Source organism: Moschus berezovskii, chromosome 8 (genome assembly GCF_049115385.1).
Source record: "Moschus berezovskii isolate FMDL1 chromosome 8, NW_MosBer_1.0, whole genome shotgun sequence".
NCBI classification, from domain to species: domain Eukaryota; kingdom Metazoa; phylum Chordata; class Mammalia; order Artiodactyla; family Moschidae; genus Moschus; species Moschus berezovskii.
In genome coordinates, this window is record NC_142467.1 from 27,480,427 (window position 1) to 27,501,732 (window position 21,306).

The following is a 21,306-nucleotide window of genomic DNA, read 5'->3' on the forward strand; positions in this document are numbered from 1 at the left end:
GGATATTTTTAAATGGAGGCTCCCTGGTAATTCTGATATAAAGTCAAGGTTGAGAAGCAACATGAGCAGAATTTATGCACTGGGAGATTTCCTGGGGCTCCTTCAAACCCCTGCACAGAATGGCATCGCTGTCGGTCAGCTGCTGATACCTGGTTGGTGCTGTTCTGTGGCCTCCTGGGCGACACGAATGGCTTCTCAGCAAGAGGATGAATGCCCTGAGTTTCCTGAGAGGCTGATTCTGAGACTGTCTGCTATAGTAACTTACTTCATTGCTGCTGTTTTTGCTGTCACTCAGCTGTGTCCAACTCTGCGACCCCAAGGACGGTAGCAAGCCAGGCTTCCTTATCTTTCACTGTCTTTTGGAGTTTGCTCAAACTCATGCCCATATTACCTCTATTTTTCTTTTTATTAAAGCAAGCAACTAGCTTTTATTGTATACTCTTCTTGCTTATTGATTTTTTCAAGCTGCCTTCCCAACTAAGCTACGGATGACATTACTTTCCTTTCCCTAGCCCTGGTGGCTCGGGTGGTAAAGCGTCTGCCTGCAATGCGGGAGACCCAGGTTTGATACCTGGCTCAGAAGATGCCCTGGAGAAGGAAATGGCAACCCACTCCAGGACTCTTGCCTGGAAAATTCCATGGATGGAGGAGCCTGCTGGGCTACAGTCCATGGGGTCGCAAAGAGTCGGACATGACTGAGTGACTCCAATTCACTTCAGCCACAGAGTAGCTTGATTGAATGGCTTTGTTTCTACAAGCCTTTAAAATACTTCCTGGGAGTGAGTGTGAAGAGATGGGCAGAGAATGTTTTATTTTCAGAGACTGAAATGGCTCCCTTAGAAAGCAGAGCAAGGTGAGATCACAGCGTAATAAAAGATGGTAACTATAGTGGATCCCGTTGTACTCTACAGAAGCATATGTTGGTGTGTTTTCTTTTCCCTTTCTCAACTTAGAAAAACCCAAACCTACTTCGAACAGCACATGGCCAAAGAAACTAACTCACCCTGGGAGATGCCAGGAATACTGTGGTGTAAGATGAAAAGATGAAGTCGCTAGAAGCCAGACCAGGTAGTATATGCTGATTACATACTGGGGGCAGGTCCAGGTACCATACTTTGACGTAATATGTCAAGCTTTCATAGATACAGATGTTGAAGTACAATTAAACTTTCCCTCTCACTCAAGGGATTATTTCTTTCCAGTTTCAAATCTCCTACTTTAACTTATCTATGGAAAAATTTTTTATACATTCTCACAATAATTCTAGCAAGTTTTTAGAAGGTTTGACATAATTTATTCTCCTCCTCCAAATCAAACCACTCCTTTTAAGAATAATTATAGCTTTCATGCCATTGGATCAGGGTTTCCTTCTTGATTCACACTCAAAAGGTCTGAATATTGGCATATCCCTCTAAGGAACACAGTTTCTTATGCAATAGGTGCTCAGTTGTCCACATGATACCCTAGGCTGAAACAATGTTTTACATTGCCTCAATTGTGTTGTAAAAAAATCAAAGTACTTCCATACAAACAAAAAAAAATATATATATACAACAGTTTTCACTAAAAAAATGTTCCTCCCTGCCCCCTCAACCAGAGCCCCATTCTTGGAATCTCTCTATCAATAAAGTCACATATTAACGAGCTTTTTTTTTTCTTTTATATGTGACAAACTGGCCTCACTGAGGTTTAATGTAATAAATTTTGCAAATAAATTTTAAAACTGACAAAAACAGATAATGCATTTAAATTATTCTTTTCACTTTACCTCATTAAAATGAAACCTTTACAAAGCATTTCTTTTTCTGTTTCTTTTATCCCTTAGCTCCTCTCACCACACGTCTCTCCCCTTAGCTACACCCCTCCCCTCCAAAAGTTCTGAACACTGTCTGTGCCCGTGAATACATTTTTTATTCACTGCACAAATGAATGATCTAAGAGCTATTAAGAAAGAAGAATGTAATCCCTGTGTAGAGAACTAGGGGGTTTCCTTGACAACAACAAAAAGACAGCAGGGAATGCCCATGTTTTCTATGAATATGCAAGAAGAGGCCTGGCCCAGCACCTGGAAAAATTTATAAAGAATTTGTGAAACGATCTTTTCTTTGAAAAAAAAAATTAAATTTGCAATCATCAAAAATCACAAGTCCAATTTTCACACATGAAAAAGAGCAGAAAGCTAATGAGTTCTATGTGTTGATAGTATAGAATCAATACTATAACTATATTTAAAATTTAAATAAGGGTTGCAGCTGCTTCTGATTTGCACCCAAAATGGCATCACCCTAGACAAACACAATCCATAGATAATTAAAATTTTAACAAGCTCTTGCAGTCAGACAGATACTACAGTATAATTATATTTGTCTTGCTGTTGTATAAATCATCTCAAAATTTAAGGTAATTGCATTTTTAACATATTTAATACAAAACAATTTACATTTTCCTACATTTAGAAGTTCGCAATGAAACAACTGCCGTAGCTGAGAGGGGATTCGTTTCTACTACATCATTGCCATGTGCAAGGCACTGTGCTGGGTGCTTTCTAGTCACTTAGGAGGTATTAAACGTGTGATGTGCCTGCCACCATGTCTTGCAAGTCCAGGAAGAGATCCCCTTCTCTTTTAAGTAATCTGGTGTTTGTAGTATTAGCACATATGTTTACTATTATAACAACTGAGGCCTGTGGCGATCAAGCAATTTACCCAAGATCATATAGGCAGATAACAATGTTGACCATGAACCCAAGTCTGTTTCCAGAGGCTCTTTCCACTCCATTGAACTGTATCCCATGGGTCAAATCAACTACCTATCCATGGACATTCAGAATATCACAGAGTGTGCTTCAAAAATCCAGTTCTAGTATAGTACTTAGTGAATGGCAATTATTTGACTATTTGTTGAATACATGTATATTAATATATTTGGATACATACATATATGTATAGCTCAGTTGGTAAAGAATCCACCTGCAATGCAGGAGATCCCAATTCAATTCTTAGGTCGGGAAGATATGCTGGAGAAGGGATAGGCTACCCACTCCAGTATTCTTGGGCTTCTCTTGTGGCTCAGCTGGTAAAGAATCTGCCTGCAATGTGGTGAGACCTGGGTTCAATCCCTGGGTTGGGAAGATCCCTATATGTGTGTGTGTATATGTGTATATATATATACACAGTCATCTTTTGTTACATTATCCTTGTGATTTGGAAAAAAAAGTATGTATCAGAATTTATGAAATATTCTTTCTATAAAATAACCACTACTACATCCATTTTACTGGCAAAAAATTCTGACAGAAAATTTAAGAAATTCCTGGGTCCACATCGTCAGGAATCAAAGGAAAGACTGATTGTAGCTTCCCCAACTTACTGCTAATTCAAGTTGCATTTGAATTAAAGATATTATAAAACTTTAAATCACCTTTTAGGGTATGCAGCCCACTCTAACAGAGAAGGCAATGACAAGCCACTCCAGAACTCTTGCCTAGAAAATCCCATGGATGGAGGAGCCTGGTAGGCTGCAGTCCATGGGGTCACTAAGGGTTTGACACGACTGAGCGACTTCACTTTCACCTTTCACTTTTATACATTGTAGAAGGAAATGGCAACCCACTCCAGTGTTCTTGCCTGGAGAATCCCAGGGACGGGGGAGCCTGGTGGGCTTCCGTCTGTGGGGTCACACAGAGTCGGACACGACTGAAGTGACTTAGCAGCAGCAGCAGCAGCAGCCCACTAAAGAGTAGTTTTATGTCATTTAATTTTACAAATGTGTAATTCTGAACCATGATACATCATGGGATGTTTTGAAAAGCTAAATGTACTTAACTTACAGATGATGCTATCTTTATCAAAATGAAAAATAGGAAAATGTGAGAGAACACTCCTTCCTGAGGAAGTTGCCCAAAGTTTCCATGAATCTGTATAGGCTTCTAGGTGAATCCTAACAAGGCATTCATCTTCTGAATCAGGGGTGCCACTGTGTCATTCGAGCCCTGTCTAGAAAAATGCCTGATAGTACTTGGGCGCCTTGGCCCAACTGGTGAGTCTCTGTTGTGAAGCAATAGGTCAATAACGAGTTTTCAGTAATTTGTTTTTGATCTTACCCTTCCAACAAGAACCAGCTTATATTTCATCCTTCTCATGAAATATTTTCTGAATCCCCTGCCTTCATTGATTCTTCTTTGTTGATATTATCTGCCGTTTAGTCAGTATCTCATACCGAGAGTGTAATTATGCAATTCTGTACTGTTATTACATTTGACTATGTTCATATAGGCTCCTCAAAAGCATTTAAAGGCTTTGGGAGTAAGGCCTATGGTTTACAGTTATTTTGTGTCCCTTTTCATTCTGTTAAAGAGCAAAGCATGTTGTAGCTTTACCTGAGGATAACCCTTGATTGACTACTCTGCTAGAAGACAGAGTGCGCCTTTATCTCAAGGTCATTGCTAATGACAACTAAGTGGCATTTGTCTTTGGCTAATGCCCACCTCAATAGCAGCTTTGATACTGGCAACTTGTAATTGCAAGTGCCATTTTCAGAAAGAATAGGCTTCTTCATGTTAAGAAGAAGACAACAAAGTTCTTTATACCCATCTACAGAGTATCTCTTATTAGTAAGCCTCAACCTGTGAGAAGCACGATTTTAATGTCTTCAAGATTTTCTTGAGATTAGTGGGTTAATAAAATATTTATACAGCATTTAAAAGTTTGAGATTCTATGTGTTTTGTATGTGTGTCTTATATGAGTGTATGTGTTATACATACAAAATATTTCACTTAGAAGGACTTGGTTAAAAAGGTAAGCTTTGATCTGCAGTGTAGCGTTAAGCTCATTAATAATTTAAATATATTAAGGCCAATTCTTTTTTTCCTTCTATAGAAATGAATGGAAAAGAGACAGTCTCTTCTTTTTTTCATTATTTTACCAATAGAAGAATTCAGTCCTTTTCTAGACAGCCAAGGAGGAATGAGGGAAGCCATCCTAATTCCCTTCAGGGGAAAAAAAAAACATGTGCTTCTCTGGCAGGAAGCCACAGCTGGAGCCCAGCAAAGGGAACCACTCAAGTGTGTAGGCACCTGCCCCATCCACTTTCAGGGATATGCTCCAAAATTCTGCAGGAGAGAAACATCCCAGAACCAGAGCTACTGGTTTCAGCATGCTGTTCTCCTGCCATAGCAGGTATCTGAATAGAATACACAGAGCCCCTTATTAGCAGCAAACGAAATCTAAGCCATCTCCTCTTAAACCAATAGAATGCCAATGAGAAGCCAGTCTTTCCAGAGTCTATCTTCTTTCAGAAACAGACAGACAGGGCAGCACCTGAGCCAACAGGGAGTCATTATTCCTGTGAGTTCATCAGGGGAGAGAATTGCCTCACTGCAAAAATGCTCCAAGGAGTGCCAAGACTCAGACTAGTACCAAAGTGTCATACCCAGTGTGCTTCTGTCTGCCATCTGCTGCACTTTAGATATCTCACAAATTACCTCTGAAGTTTAAACATGATAAAATATATAAAGAGTGGCCTGAAAATATCAAGCTCTAAGTGCAGGTTTGATGATTTTGCTCTGTACATACTGTGAAATATAATTATATATAATTTTGATTACATATAGCTATCAATAAGATTAAAGTTAGATTTGCTTAATTTGTTTTATTCAGAATCATGTAGGTAAATGTTAATAAATGTGTATCATTATAGTGAGATATACGTAGTGAAAACTGTGTGTGTTTAGTTGTCAGTCGTGTCCAACTCTTTGCCACCCCATAGATTGCAGCCAGCCAGGCTCCTCTGTCCATGGAATTCTCCAGGCAGGAATACTAGAGTGGGTAGCCATTCCCTTCTCCAGGGGATCGTCCCCACCCAGGAATCGAACCCATGTCTCCTGCATCGCAGATTGATTCTTCACCATCTGAGCCACAAGGAGAGCCCATATAGTGAGAGACCAATTTAAAAATTGTTTTACTTAAAAAAAAAAAAAAATCAATTCATTCAGAAATGAGTAAATTTTTTGCTGCTCTATTCTGAATTACCCAAATGATCTCACTCTCTTTGTTCTAAGGTACATGATACTTTAGAAACTACCATTGGGAATGAGACAGGGGCCCCAAGAAAGTGGGGCTCCTAATATCCCCCCCTCAAATACTAACCAGAACAGTCACTCTTTTATGCGCTCAAAATATGGAGGCCCAAGAAAGGAATCTGATCCTATAATTAAAAATCTAAGAGTAGTTCTACATAATAAATTATATAAAAATGTGATTTAAAAAAAATTATATAAGGGTATCTTGAGTAACATTACTTTTTAAAAACTGATGACTGTGCTTTTAATGGTATAAATACTGGCATTTACCCAGATATCTCCTATATGCAGAGCTAATGACCCTTATTCCTTACCCTCTCCTCAAAAGCATCATATTCAGAAAATAAATATTTAGCTCTATGTACATTTCCCAAATATACAAACAAAAATGTAGATGCGATTAATCATATAGGAATTATTTCTGAAAGATGTAAGCAATAAAAGTACCATAATTCTCAACAAGGAAACAGAACAAAAGAAACTCTAATTTAGAGGCCAAAATTATTTTTCTCAAAACTTCATTAATCCTGAATGCCATTTCATTAACAATTTCATCAATATTTTATATTTATTATCACTTTAGTTTCATATTGGCTTAATACCTATCTTACACTTAGACAGGATAGCTAGAAATGATAAAACTAGCAAAAAAGAACACCTGAGCAGCAAATAATACCAAGCGAGTCTGACAAGTAATAGGCAGTATACATGGATTTTTTTAAAAAAACTAAGTCACTTATTTTAATGTTATAACCATGAGCATTTGCATAATAATGCTTACATTCAATATCGGTAGACTTCTAAATTATTCTTTGAGTTAAAATTACAGTGTATTAGCTTTTAAAAACATTCATAATCCTGTTACACTAAATTTATGACATTTCAGATGATTTCGAGGAGGAGCATAATTTTAAAAAAGGGAAAGAGTCCAGAATTGAATTGAGCTAACTCTTCCTACGCTTTAAATGCTATAGATTCCGTGTGTGTGTATTAGTCACTCAGTCATGTCGGACTATTTGCGACCCGTGGACTGTAGCCCACCAGGCTCCTCTATCCATGGGATTCTCCAGGCAAGAGTACTGGAGCAAGTAGTCATTCCCTTCTTCAGGGGATCCTCCTGTCTCAAGAAACGAACCTGGGTCTCCTTCATTGCAGGCAAATTCGTTACCGTCTGAGCCATCACGTGTTCACAAAGAAAACCTTTCAATAACTTTTCAAAGTGCAGGTGTGCAAATTACTCCTGAAATAGACAGGAGCCATGTTTTCAGTATCCCCTGAACCACTGTTAAACACACCCTATAGCATTTTTCAGCTCATAAAAATTTTATGAGCTGAAAAGTTCCTTCAGATTTTTTTTAACTGCTAACTACAGTTGCCCTCCGGCAACAGCACCCTAAGTTGCTATTAAGATCCATTTGAGCAAATAGAACATAAATGTGTCCTGCATAGTGTTTTATTTAATAGTAGTAAAAAATTTTTTAAAAATCAAGATTTATGTGACTTGCTGAGAGCAGCAAAATACTTATGAATGCCTTGGTTTAGAGTAATATGGGTGGTATTTTTGCTTACTTGAATATACAGTATATGTAAGGTCAATTTTATGTTTGTGAATAAATTTATACAAATTTGTACATGTACCAAGGATTTTCCAGTTTGGAAAAAGGTGCCTTGATACATAAAAAGGTTGGTTTTCCAGGCACATATGTATTTTTCTTTATTAATGTACACCTGCCTTAAAACTGATTAATTTAACATCTGCTCTCAGGTTTTCCCTTCCCAAAGTGAAAAATGCTTGAAAAATTAAATTTCTCATAGAAAACAAATAAAATGAGTATAAAGCAGTTGGACCTGAGTCACCACCCTCATTGTCTTATCAAAACAATAAACAGTGTTTTTAGTCTTAAGAAGGGCATATATAAAGCGTATATATGAAAAGACAGATCGATGCAGGGATGACAGATCGATGCAGGGATGACAGATCGATGCAGGGACAGGGGAGAAAGAGAGAGATGGAGCGAGGGAGTTAATAGATAGATACATGTTCTACTCTCATCCCTAGCCCCCCGCGCCCCACCGCACTCACTGGAACTCCCTGCCAAAGAAGATAAACAAGTATTCCCTTTCCTTTCTGACCCATTGTTATCAATGCTGAACGGAACTTAGTTTGAAGGCAAGTCAAGGCCACATGTTTTAAAAGTGAGATTGACACATATACACTACTATGTATAAAATAGATACCAGTCCATTCTAGAGGAGATCAACCCTGGGTGTTCATTGGAAGGACTGATGCTAAAACTGAAACTCCAATACTTTGGCCACCTCATGCGAAGAGTTGACTCACTGGAAAAGACTCTGATGCTGGGAGGGATTGGGGGTGGGAGGAGACGGGGACGACAGAGAATGAGATAGATGGATGGCATCACCAACTCGATGGACATGAGTTTGAGTGAACTCCGGGAGTTGATGGACAGGGAGGCCTGGTGTGCTATGATTCATAGGGTCGCAAAGAGTCGGACACGACTGAGCGACTGAACTGAACTGAACTGAATGAGAACCTGCCGTATAGCACAGGAACTCTACTCAACGCTCCGTGGTGACAAAGGGGATATATGAATATGTATAGCTGATTTACTTTGCTCTGCAGCAGAAACTAACACAGCATTGTAAAGCAACTAAACTCAAAAAAAAAAGAAAAGAAAAATTTTTAAAAAGGTAGAAAAAAGAGGAGGAAATACCTAGTTGTGTTTCCCAGACTCAGCTGACTTAAGTTTACAATTCAGATAAAAATATACTTTGTATAAATGGTTTATGAGTTAAGTTACTCAGACTCTCCATTTCAAGTAGCCATTTATAAACTTAGATTTTTTTTTTTTTTTCTGATGACTGCCAATTCTTCCAGGGAGATTGAGTTTCACTTTCCCCGTTTGGTAATTTGATTACCCTCACCTTAATGCACAGTTTCCCATTTAGAAGAGTTTTAAAATGCAGAACATGTTTTACAGATTTATCTATCATTTGATTCAACATAGTATCTACAATAACAAGAGAGTAATCTAAGTTGGGAAAAAACTTTTGTATAGTTAGTCATTCAAGAATTTTTTTTTTTTAATTCTCAAATTGAGCATTCATAGGAATCCCTAAGCTTCTCTTCATTTCTTTCTTTTTTCATAGTAATATCTTCTTGTCACTTTTCCAGCCCCACTAACAGCAATCCTCATTCCCACTACTTGGCAGCCTGTCCTCTCTCTCCGTCTCCAGTTCCAAGAGGCGGAAGAGCAATGTAGGAGAGAATAAATATGGTTTCCAAGAAACAGCATCATTAACAGGAAAATAATGCTCCAATCCTGACCTCATTCAACTGTATTGGAAAGTGGAGATTAATGTCAATACTCTGAGAGTGTATTCTCTTTTCTGCTATTCACTGTCCCACAAGAGCTTTTACATGGAGAGAAAGTTCTGGGTGGTAGAGGCCAAATTACCATCTAACTGGAAGCCAGCTGACTAGACATTAGAACCACCTGTGTTCCCAACAAGTGCATCCCCAAGCAGGCTCATGAGTATCGCATAAATTACAAAAAATGACACATCTTACAAAAAATGACACCTCTAGGGGAACAGCCCAACAGTAAGAGAAGAAACCTCTCAAAAAACATTCTTCTAGCTTGACTTCTCATAGCCACGTTAAGGAAAAAAGAGCATTTATTCCTCTAATCCACACACTAAAACTAAACTACAGCAACTTAACTAAAATCGATTATCTTAACTTCTAAATTAAAAAAAGACAAACCTGAATAGATCTATTGAACTGCATATAACACGTATTCGCAACTCAGCTTACCAAATTTGGAAGATAGAGTGTACTGACCTTTAAAAAGGAATAAGTTAAGTTTAATGATAAAATTTGCAAGTATTAGTCTATGTAAAGAAACAGCTTTTAAGAATTTTGCCAGAGAGATATATAAAATACTTGAGCAGAATAAAAGGCACCATGAATATTCCTATAACTAAATTACAAAATAAATAACATTACAGCCTGAGTTTTTAGGGAACAGAGGTAATCCACTTTCTGAAATTGTATTTGATAAAATAGATTACAGCATTTCCTAGAATTGAGCTAGACCTTATTTGTTCTAAATATTTAAAGCTTAATGAAAATATCGAAAGACAACAGTTTGAAAATACATTGAACTTTCTTTAAAATAACATTTAAACTGCATACCTATCACCTACCCCACAAACTGCATAATAAACCTGCAAATCATGGAAGAGAAAAACTAAAACAAACCTTTAGATGTCTTTCTATCAGTCCTAGGGATATGCAATACAGTTTTAGCTGTCCACAGTGTAAGTACTGAAGGTTAATAGTTAAAGACCAATGAAATGTTAACACAGTCTAGTACTACACTTGAGTAGTAACACATGGAAAGACACTGAAATTAAAACATCTTGTTCTGCATGTTCTGAAGTGATGTAACAGTGATGATTTGGTTATATTAGATGACAAAGCAGGGCTTCTTATGACTTTTAAAATAAAATCATATCTAACATTCTTCCAAACTGTTTAACATATTCTTCCAATTCATGTACAAACACACAATATACGAAGCTAAGACAGAATTTTTTTACACTCCAGTTATCTTCTAATGGCAGCATTTGGCATGTTGATATTTTTTTTTCCAAAAGTAATTTTCAAGATAAAATGCTGATTGCCTTGATTCGTATGTCTAGAAAGCAAAGACTTACCTGTCTTGTTTTCTCTGACCTCAATAATATAAACATTTATGTCAGGGTGGAATTTTGTCCCTGCTGGGGGTTCTGGAGTAGAAAATGCCTGTGGTCCGAAGGCTTCTTTGCCTTCCACAGTGGGAGGTCTTGTTGGCTGTGTAGTAGAAGTACTTGAAGTTGTGAAATATTCTTTATCAATCTCTGTTTCTGTTTCCTTGGCTACAATATCCTCAAGGGTAGTGGGAGGAACACGAGATGTTGATTCTTCAATGATGACCATGTCACTGGTTGTTTCTTCATCGGGTTCTCTGTCAATGAGAGGTGGCTTCTCAGTGGAGGCTGAAGGTGTGTGAAGTCTATCTGCGGAACTGAAGGCGGCAGTGATGTCACTTGGAACTGTGGCTTTAACTGTTGAAAATTCTGGGAGTTCTGTGGCCTTGGGCTTTTCGAATAATCCTGAGCCTAAATCAATATAATCCAGGGATGTTTTCTCTCTTTTCTCAGTAGCGGTCTCTTCTATAAGCTGGGTAACACCGATGCTAAAAGGAGATACAAATCCCCTTGGACTGGTACCTTCTGTTTCATATTTTTGTTCAGGCCATGGGCTGAAAGATACCTTTGACCCTGTGGTTGGTGTTAGCGTTACCACTTCATCTGTTTTTGCTTTGGTGACAGCACCAGGTGGAAAAGATGTACTCTGCTCAAATTTTCCAGTTGGAGTTGTTACTAAAGCTGAGACTCTGTCAGAACCCGTCACTGATCTGTCTTCAAAGACAGTATATGCTGACCCATCGCTCTCTTGTTCATCCAAAGGTGGTGTTGTCTCCTTGGCTGTGTCAGTTGTAGAACTGGGAGGAGAAACTGGTTTCTCTGGAGTCTGTTCTTTCCAAGGAAAATCTTCTCGCGTAGCTTCTTGTGTAATTTCTGTTGTTCTTACAGTCTCAGGATAAATAGAAGCTTCAAAGTGAGTCTGATTAATAACACGTATGTCTTGAGAGCGTTCACCTAGAACTTCACCTTCTGATGGAATGGAAGGTACCAACACTCCCCATTCTGTCTTGGGGATTACAGAAAAAGGAATGGTATGGGAAGTGTCTACATAAGTAGTAGGCTCCTGGGTGCTACTATAATTAACAAATGTTGACCCTTCCACATCTGAAGGGTGTGCAAATTGAGGGACAGTAGATAAAGGCTTAGAGACATCCACATCTTCTCCTTCATCCAAAGCACTTCCCTCTATGGTTGCATGAGTAACTTGGACTTCCGTGCTTGTAAAAGGCGGAACTCTTTCTTCAGTTATAGAATCTCTCAAAGTTGACTTTTCTGTGGCAGCAACTGATGCAGTTGGCTGAAATCTAACTGTGAATTTTTCATGGTCTGTTGTGTCTTCCTCAGTAAACTCCTCTAGTGGCTTTTGAGTACTACCTGGGGTACGAGTGAATTCATCTCTTACATCTTCAGTCAGACCTGGGATTTCTTTATCCTTATCACTCACTCCCATGGTGGTGATTAAGGCAGGGGGCAGTTTTGGAGAGCCTACATGTTCTGTGGACCCTAAAGGTTTCGATGTTGTATTATCTTCATCCAATGACCATTTTGATACAGTAACCACCTCCACATTTAAGGTGCTCTGGAGCAAATGCTCTGTTGTAATACCCTCCTCATCCTCTGTGGTATCTTGACGGCCATCTGGTTCTAATCCACTTGGAGCTGTAAAGTCTGCCTCCACATCTGTTGCCTCTGTTGGTGCCACACCTAGCTCTGTCGACGTCGTCGGTGCTGGGGATTCGAAAGATTTGGTCATTCCCACTGAATACTCTGTATGATGAATTTGCTCTGAGGAAGCTGTAGGGAACATCATTCCAGAGAAGCCTTCTTCCTCTATTTTTTCTACAAATGAATCTTTGGTGCTCTTTTCCTGTATTTCATCATTGGTGTAAGTAACTGTTCTCATCGCTGGTCTTAATGTTTCTGTTCTTTCTCTTCCTGTTCGTGGAGTGGGATAAACAACTGTGGATGTTCCCTCGACTAATCTTTTATCACCAGAATAAGGAAACAATTCTACTTCTGTATGATGCTGTGATGGGAAAGGTGTGGTGGACACATACTGGCCAAGAAAATCTTCAGTTATCCTACCACGAGTCTGTCTCTCTTGCCTGTGGTCCATGGACGAGCCATCACTGTCAGGTGAAACAATCGTTGACGCTGAGACTGACTCCACATCCTCTAGTTGACTGCGGGTGGTGTCTTCGGAAGTCTTTGACACTGTAATGACCTCAGGTATTTGGCTAAAGATCGAGGTCCTCTGACCCAGTCTAACTGTAGATGTTCTGTCTTCACCATCATCTTCTCTCAAGGTGAATCCATAGCGGCTTGTGGTCACTGATTCAGAGACTGTGCTTATTGCTTTCTTTTCAGTTTTTGATTCCAGGGTCATCGTAGATACAAATGGTGTCACAGTGACAGTGAATTCCTTAGAAGGAATGTGCTTTGAGATTTCCATAGATGTTACCAAGGGACCCACTTCTATTTGTTCAATTTGTGTAACTGATTCTTTTATTTGTAGATCTTCCTTCACACCATCCCATGAATCAGGAGCGTGATGGGAAACAACAGTTGTACTTTGGGGTGCTTCTCCCTTAATTTCAGATATGTCTGGCTCTCCAAGAGGTCCTGAAGCAGAAGGTGAGTAATAGTCCATATCCCAAGGCTTCTTTGTACTTCCATCAGGTGAGAATGATTCTGTGGCTGATCTGTGGGTACTAGTTAGAGGTTGAACTGTGGATTTCTGTTCAAAATTGACAATATTTCCTATAGAAGGGACCTTTGTTGTAATGACAGGTAATTCAGTGATTAAAGGGATGATTGGTGTAGTTCTGTCCGGTCCCATTTGTAGTTCTTCCAATAAAGTGGGTGAGACAGTTTCTGCAAGCATATTCAGTTCGATGGTTGTAGCCTCTGATATATTCTGTTTAGCTAGAAAAATAATTTCAAAGAGTTGATTAGACAAGTCACTAATAAAAAGTTGTACGTCCAGTGTTTGTTAAGTGCTGTGTGTAATCTGGAGTGACCCAAAAGTGTTTTGTGATGGAGGGGAGTCTAAAAACTATACTTAACCTAAAGACAGAAACTAAACATTTAATCATCACAAAAGACTGTTCTTAGTTAACGAACATGAATATTATGTAGTTTTCATATAAGAAGTTCAAAAATCAAATGCAGAGTTTGGAAACAGTAGGTACATTATTTCTCAGAAACTACAGCACCAACTTGAAGTTTAGTAGGAGAACTCAATACTACTATTCTGGAGGCCTCTGTCTCTAGCTACATAATGTCTCCAGGGAGAGGGAGTGCCTCAGATTGCAAAATAACAAAAAAGCCACATCAAATGTACCCGAGTTACATATCAGCGATTACATGGTCCATAATGTGGAAGCTTTCATAAAAACAGGATATTAAACGTTTTAACACCACTTGTTGCTTGATCCCAGGTGTTGGACATTTGTCTTCATGTTCCTTTCAACTCTGCAGGGTAGCCTTGTTTATAATAAATACTAAAATGCCTCTGGCAGAGGCTGCTTGGCATTTGTTGTAGTTCTACATCTTGCTCTATGTTCTACACGTTATGTTTATACCTCTTACAAGAGTCTTGGGTCCAGGCTTACTTTCAGCAGGAAATGCAAACGGAGAACAGGAAGTGAAGTACCCACATGATATATTTTAGCTCTGTAATTACAAATCACTGGAAACAACCCTGAGCATCAGAAAGAATGGGCTCAGGCAATAAAAAGAAACATGTCATCATAAAATGCTACATTATAACGCCTCCTGATTTACAGAGAATGGCCTGGCCTATTGAAAGAAATTTAAGTTGTATATAAAAATGACAGTGTTGTAGATAGGATTCCATCGCACCATAAAGAAAATGCAGTAGTTAGGCACATAAAGATTTTGTCTTTTTAAAAATACTCAAGATTTTCAAAAATCAAGAACTGCCACTAGCCTTGGAAGGAACTGATCTGAGGACATCTGTGGTCACTGCTTTGCTAAGTTGCAATATCTGTAGTATCTATAATATCCTGTGGCCTACTCTTAATCATCCCCAAACCAGAGTCCTTGGAAGACAAAACTGGTTGATTACTTTTGAGCTCCATGTACTCTGTCAAAACTTAATGATATCAGGGCACTGAAACTGCTCTGTGTGATAAGAGAATGGCAAAGACATGTCATTATATATTTGTCCAAATTCAACCCAAATGTTGAACGTACAACACAAAAAGTGAACCCTAATAAAAATTACGGACTTTGAGTGATTATGTTGCGTCCATGTGGGTTCATTACTCTAATAAATGTGCCATTCTGTTGGGGGATGTTGATAATGGGAGAGGCAGTGCATGAGCGTGGACAGGGCATATATGGGAAATCTCTGAATGTTCCACTAAATTTTACTGTGAAATCAAAACTATTAAATAAAGCCTATTTTAAAAATTTAATGATAAAGTGATGTGATTTTGTTGTAAATCAGACTTGAGCTGTAACAGATTCCTCATTTTTTTTTGGTCTGGTATGAGCTATTATTAGTTGTGTTCATTCCCTAGACCATTTTAAAGCCCAGATTCATTTATATTATACAAAAACTTGGTGATCATTTCATTATGCTGTATTAAAAATTCTTTAGTCTGTCACTATTTATCCCTTTATTTCAAAACAAAACTAAACAATAAAAACAAAAAGAAGACTCTTCAAAAACATGTTAAATAACGTTTCTTCCCCCCTTTTTTTAAAATTTTTAAATTTAAAAAAAAATTTTTGTCTTTATTGGAGGCTAATTATTTTACAATATTATATTGGTTGGTTTTGTCATACATTGACATGAATCCACCCCGGGTGTACATGACTTCCCCCCTTTTTTAAAGAAAGCTTTTTCTGCAATCATTTCCTAGAGGAAGCTTTGGTCTATTTTGATTGATGTGAACAACTTAAGGAACCAAAGTGAGGTTGACTATTTTCCTTTTCATTCAATTCTCTATCCTCTGAAATTCCATAACTGTTACCTCATTTAACTGCCAGATATCATGTTTGTTTTATAACTGCATTCTTTGGGGAAGCAGTAAAATGTACATACAGAGAAAGTTCCCAAGGAAACATAATATAAACACTTGGTACACTGCATATTAGAGAAAATTTAATCATATTATTATTAATAACAACACAAAAGCTAATTTTGCTTTTTCCCTCTGAGTATTTTCATGGCTGATGAAATGCACTTAAAAGGAGGTGATAACTGCCTAAGACCCAAAACAGGGCCTGTGAATCAGGTCTTCCTAATGTTCCAACCCAATTTGTATGCCAGCAACTTTCTACAGTACTATGAAAATATTCTTCATATCACTTTAAAAACGAAAGACTCAGATTTCAAAAACGACATGACTGTATGTCATTATCAGTTGGTACTGTACTGTTTGGTGCTGTCTTCCTCTAGGCCTGAAACATAGTCATATGACAGTAGTGTGTCTCAGAATCTCCTTTACAAAGCTACATGAGTTTGTTTTCAGAACAACGGTTTTTAATGAGAGCCCTGTTTAAGGATCTGCTTATAATTAAGCTGATTAATTCTACTATTTGGAATGGAAAACCTCAGACTTCCTTTTGGGGTTGGGTTACTTTTTCATCAACTTAACAGCTGATTTCCATCACAACTCAGTATATCTGAGCATCTGTGCCATTTGTTTCAACCCTTCCAAAGGGGGGAAAAAAAGGAACTAATTAAAACACACACACACACACACACAAATATCTACAAAGAAATAACCTAAGAATAAATACCATTGTATTAATGATGACTATTACAAAAGTGAAAACACAATTCCAGATTTTTCCGAAAGTGTCTGTCCATAAGAAGAATTCACATGGAGAAGTTTTTGTCCTGGAAAACTACCAGTGTCCCTTCTTCAGCTTCATTATCGAGGAAGCCAAAGGAAAGCAGCAGGCTTTTCCCACAAAAGCTCCCTTGGAACATTTGCAGCTGTTTGCCACACAGATGTTTCACATCACTGTACTTAAGGTATTTTATATCCTATGGACTATCTTCTCCAGTCCTTGTGAGACACAAGGCAGATTTTCCTAATAAAATATGAAAACCCTATTAGCAGCACGATAGTCGATTTAACTTACACCCATACTGCCTTTATTATAAGGAAATGACTAGATATTCAAAAGTTGATTTTGGGTTCACGGTTGTAGAAAGAGTAACAGTCGGAACTGCGGGATTAGAATTCAAAGTAATATTTCAAGTTTTATGAGTGACTGAATGCCAACTGCTTCAAATTCAATAAAGAGAAAACATTTCAAAAAGACCAGTTAGGGAGGGATAAGTTTTGACACCTATGGTCAGATTACGATCTAGGGCACAAAAAAGATAACCAGCTGATCATAGGTTAGAAGGGCAGATCAACCATAAAAGTGAACGAATACATAAGAAAGACATCACAGGAAGTGGTGGGTATTTATTTAGTCTTCTTTCGACCACTATCTCTAGCTCCAAGTTTAATTGAAAAGAGGGATATGAAAACCAATGAGGGTTCAAAGCAAGATGGCATAGGTGATTAGAGGCCTAGAAATTAAAATTTCAAAACAAGGAAATCTTTGAGCTGAAGGAGACATTGAGGGGCAACTGAACAATTGTTTTCAATAGTAGAAGTGCTGTTATTTAGATTTTGGTTTCCAACTTGAGAAGGAAAGATGGACTCGGATTCTAATGCAAAGGATTTAGATAATTAGGAAAACAATCTGAGAGTGATAATAATAGGATACTGGAATGTGTTTTCTAGGAAACATTCCCTATCTTCCTCTCCTGGAGATCTTTAATAATATTAAATGAGAGGGTATCACGAGTCTTTAATGGTTTTGATTCACTTAAATTTGGGGAGTATGGATGAACCTTCAGAGCACTGCATAACTCTATTTCGCAAAACTTGCTTAACTCTGAGGTCAAAGAAAAATGGAAAGTGCACAATTTAATCAAGGGGAAATGAGCAGGAAGACTTAATTTCACAAGGACATTAATTTACTTGTTTTTCAAATCTATTTGACAAGAACAGATTCTAATTATATTTATCATAGGCCATTGTTAATGTTCTATTCAGTGATTTCAGAAGGAAGAGGGAATTATAGCAAAGTGAGATTTGGTATTGTTTATTCACCATGAAGTGGCCTTAAAAACACTTTTGACATCTGGTAAAAGCAAACAAGAAAAATATAGTTATATTTCTAAATTCTTCTACTTAACCAACTAGCTGTACATCCCTGACATCACTTTTGGAATTTGTCCTTAAGGTCACAATTCTTATCAACTTTAATCCTATAGATTTAGTCATGACTCAACTCTGTGGGAAACTGTACAGCAGGCAAGTCATTTTGAGAATATTTTTCAAGTGAAAAAAATGTATATGTTTTGAAAAGAATCTTTTAAAACTGAATTCGAAATTTGGGGAGGGTGTTGGCATTTTGTGTGGTTAAGGAAGTCTTTTATGTATGTCTAAACTTTCTTAACCTTTTATGTGCTGAATAAACTTTGAGTATGGTAGAGTCTTAAAGAAGAACTAAATAAGAATCTAGTCTTTAGCTTAACTGGGGTAAAAAACAAAAATTTGAATCTATTACATCTGCAAGTTATATATTTCCAAGTTATATAGATTCAAATGAATTAGGGAGAAAAAAGCAGGCCTAAACTTTCAAATTCTATTCACGTTTTATACAGATGTTTTAGTAGGTGGTTATTCTACTTGAATCTAAGTATCTTGTTATTTTGTACATTTATGTGAATTATTTATTTAAATAAATAATTTCAAACACATCAGGATGAATTCTTTGGAGCTACAGACAGGCTTTGTTTGAAATTTTTCTCTCATAGAGAACAAAATGTTTAAAAGTTTTCTAGTGCCAGGTTTATAAAGCACCAGAAAATAAAATCAAACAAGGTAGTCACACTGGATAATTCAACTCCTTCCTGAATTTAACTTCTCTAACCCACCTGTTCCCTCCCCTCCCAATACACACACAAAAATTTTATTTTCTACCTTAATCACACCAGTCACTTAACATGAAACTGATTTTAAAGCTTGAACTACTTGAAAATATTCCCAGAACTACTGTTATGGGTATGTGGCTTAAAAGAATGATATCTTCCTACTTCTGGGAATAAGGTTTAGCTATTATTGTTGTTGTTTTGTTTGTTTTCCTGAAAATGATCTAGACTTTTTCTGTAGTTTCAGGGCCTAAGAACAAAATCAAATAATTCCAAAGGCTTTTCATGGCCAGCTTGTATTGCACTGACACACAACACATGGCTTTAACACTCAGAAAGTTGAGTTTACAGGAGGAGATCCAAACAGAAATATCTTAGCTGGGAGATAGCAGGATATGAAATTACAGCTTTCCATTATACTAACAATCTATTCTCCTGACTACTCAGATATCCCACTTCAGTGTCTTTTTGGTTGATGAGAAGTCTGTATATTTAGAAGCCAATTACAAAATAAGCTAGAGTATTTTTGACTCATTTCAGTTACTGTTGACCCTCTGTATCCATGGGTTCCATATCCAAGGATTCAACCAACTTCTGATTAAAAAGAAAAAAACCTCCAGGAAGTTACAAAAAGCAAGACTTGAAATTGTCGTGTGCTAGGAACTACTTACATAGTTGATATTATATCCCATTACACAGTATAGGTATTATAAGTAATTATGGTATCCCTGAGGGCCCTAGGAGCAATCTCCCATGGATACCAAGGGGATGACTGTATGTATTGCTAAAACAATACATATATTGAAAACTTAGTAAAAATATTCTCACTAATTCAATATAATATGGCTTCATCTTGAACACACTACAGGTCACCAAAATTTCTAGCAGATCTTTGTTTTGCTGGCATAATATAGATCCTACAGTAAATATCACAGTGAGACTCTGGATTAGTTGCTTGTTTAATTAAGCATTCTACAAGCATGACACTATGGTATGTGACTACTAGTGCTAAAGTAATTTAAGGACATGTAAAAATTAAAATATATCATTAATGTTGAGAAATGTTACTTCAAATCCATTTTAAGTTATTTTGAATCCATACTTAACTGAAGGTAGCCTATTTATGTTAGAGCTTGCCAAAAAACATATACTGTACTTTAATATGATACTAGAGCATTAGAAGGAACATATTTCCATTGTATGAAATAAACCGAGATAAAATGAAATTTTTACTTATAGCATGGTTCATTTTTAGGTATTAACCATGTCAGCTTCAAGTACTCACCTGCGGTTGCTGAAATTTAAATCCTCTGCTATTTGAAAGAAAGAGTGATACCAAACAAAGAGGGAAAAAAACAGAATTCAGGGATTCAACTCAGCCATGACTGGCCCCAGTATTATAATAGTGCCAACAATCCAATTGCATTGAAGGACTGCAATTAATATAAAACAAGTGCCCAGAAACATGTTCTGTGCAATGCAGCACAATTAAGGCCTTTGCCTGACATTTTTTCATCCTCTCTAAAAACCATTTGTCTAACTTGTTTTAACCTTATCACTGCTGTTTCATTTCCTTGTTTTTGAGAGTCACTGAACTGTTTTCATTCTGTGCATGAATCATTCCAATGGCTAGTTGAACATCAATTGCATGCCTTCGAAGCTTTTTTTTTTTCAAATCTAGAATGTTTTAAAAGGTATCAAACACTTACGTTTAAAGCAGTAGGCATCAAATCTGCTATCAGGGGGAGGGAAGCCTGTCTGGTTCTCAAAACGATACAGGGTTCTCACCCCAAGCAAACCACCTCCACACTGGGCCCTGGCCACAGTCACAGGGTGGCGAACACTGGCGTCCAACAGCCACCCGTAATCACACCGGTCGAAGCCGTTCCTCCACGCCGCTTGGAGCTCCCCCACTGTTGCCAGGCGGGCGTCCCGGTTTTTACACTCTTCTCCGGCTTCCTCAAAGGTGAACTTATTGGGAGCAGTGATGTGGAATACATCACCTGCAATAAGAAGAAGAAAAAAGGGCCTAAAATTTACTCTTCAGTCTTTTCCTGTTTATAGGAGATGGGGAAAAGCACACCATTCTTTTCTTATAGTGAAGAATCATCTTCTGAAATTTACAGCAGAAAACTCAGTTACCTAATTTTGTTATTATTAATATTAGTGTATGATAAGAATAACACAATAAACACACACCAGAAAAGTTTCATTTTATATACGTATATTCCCTAGGTCATAGAAACAGTCATTTGATAATACAGTTACAATAGATTCTTTAAAGTGAACAGACTTTTCCAACTGATTCTTTGATTTACTGTCGAGGAAATGGGTTTTCTCTCCAATGAAAGAGGCTGTGGTGTACGCATTAACATTGCATGCCGGAAAGAGAAAGTTGCATTGAAATGTCTTGGAGGTCATTTTTCTTTGTTTATCCTAAAATCAAATAGCAATTTTCTGACTCTCTCATCCATT

The 21,306-nt window shown here is 37.5% G+C and overlaps 1 protein-coding gene across 3 annotated transcripts in view; it reads right to left on the reverse strand.

Moving 5' to 3' along the window:
* VCAN (versican) overlaps nucleotides 1-21,306 on the reverse strand; it is a 118,979-nt gene that overhangs the window by 56,700 nt on the left and 40,973 nt on the right. For 2 of the 3 annotated variants that reach the window (XM_088838492.1, XM_088838493.1), the window contains exon 6: nucleotides 20,541-20,834. In XM_088838492.1, the coding sequence (XP_088694618.1) occupies nucleotides 20,541-20,834 (294 nt within the window). Of the gene's footprint in view, nucleotides 1-10,823; nucleotides 13,782-20,540; nucleotides 20,835-21,306 lie in introns of all 3 variants that reach the window. The other variant, XM_055428743.2, reaches the window with a different exon arrangement.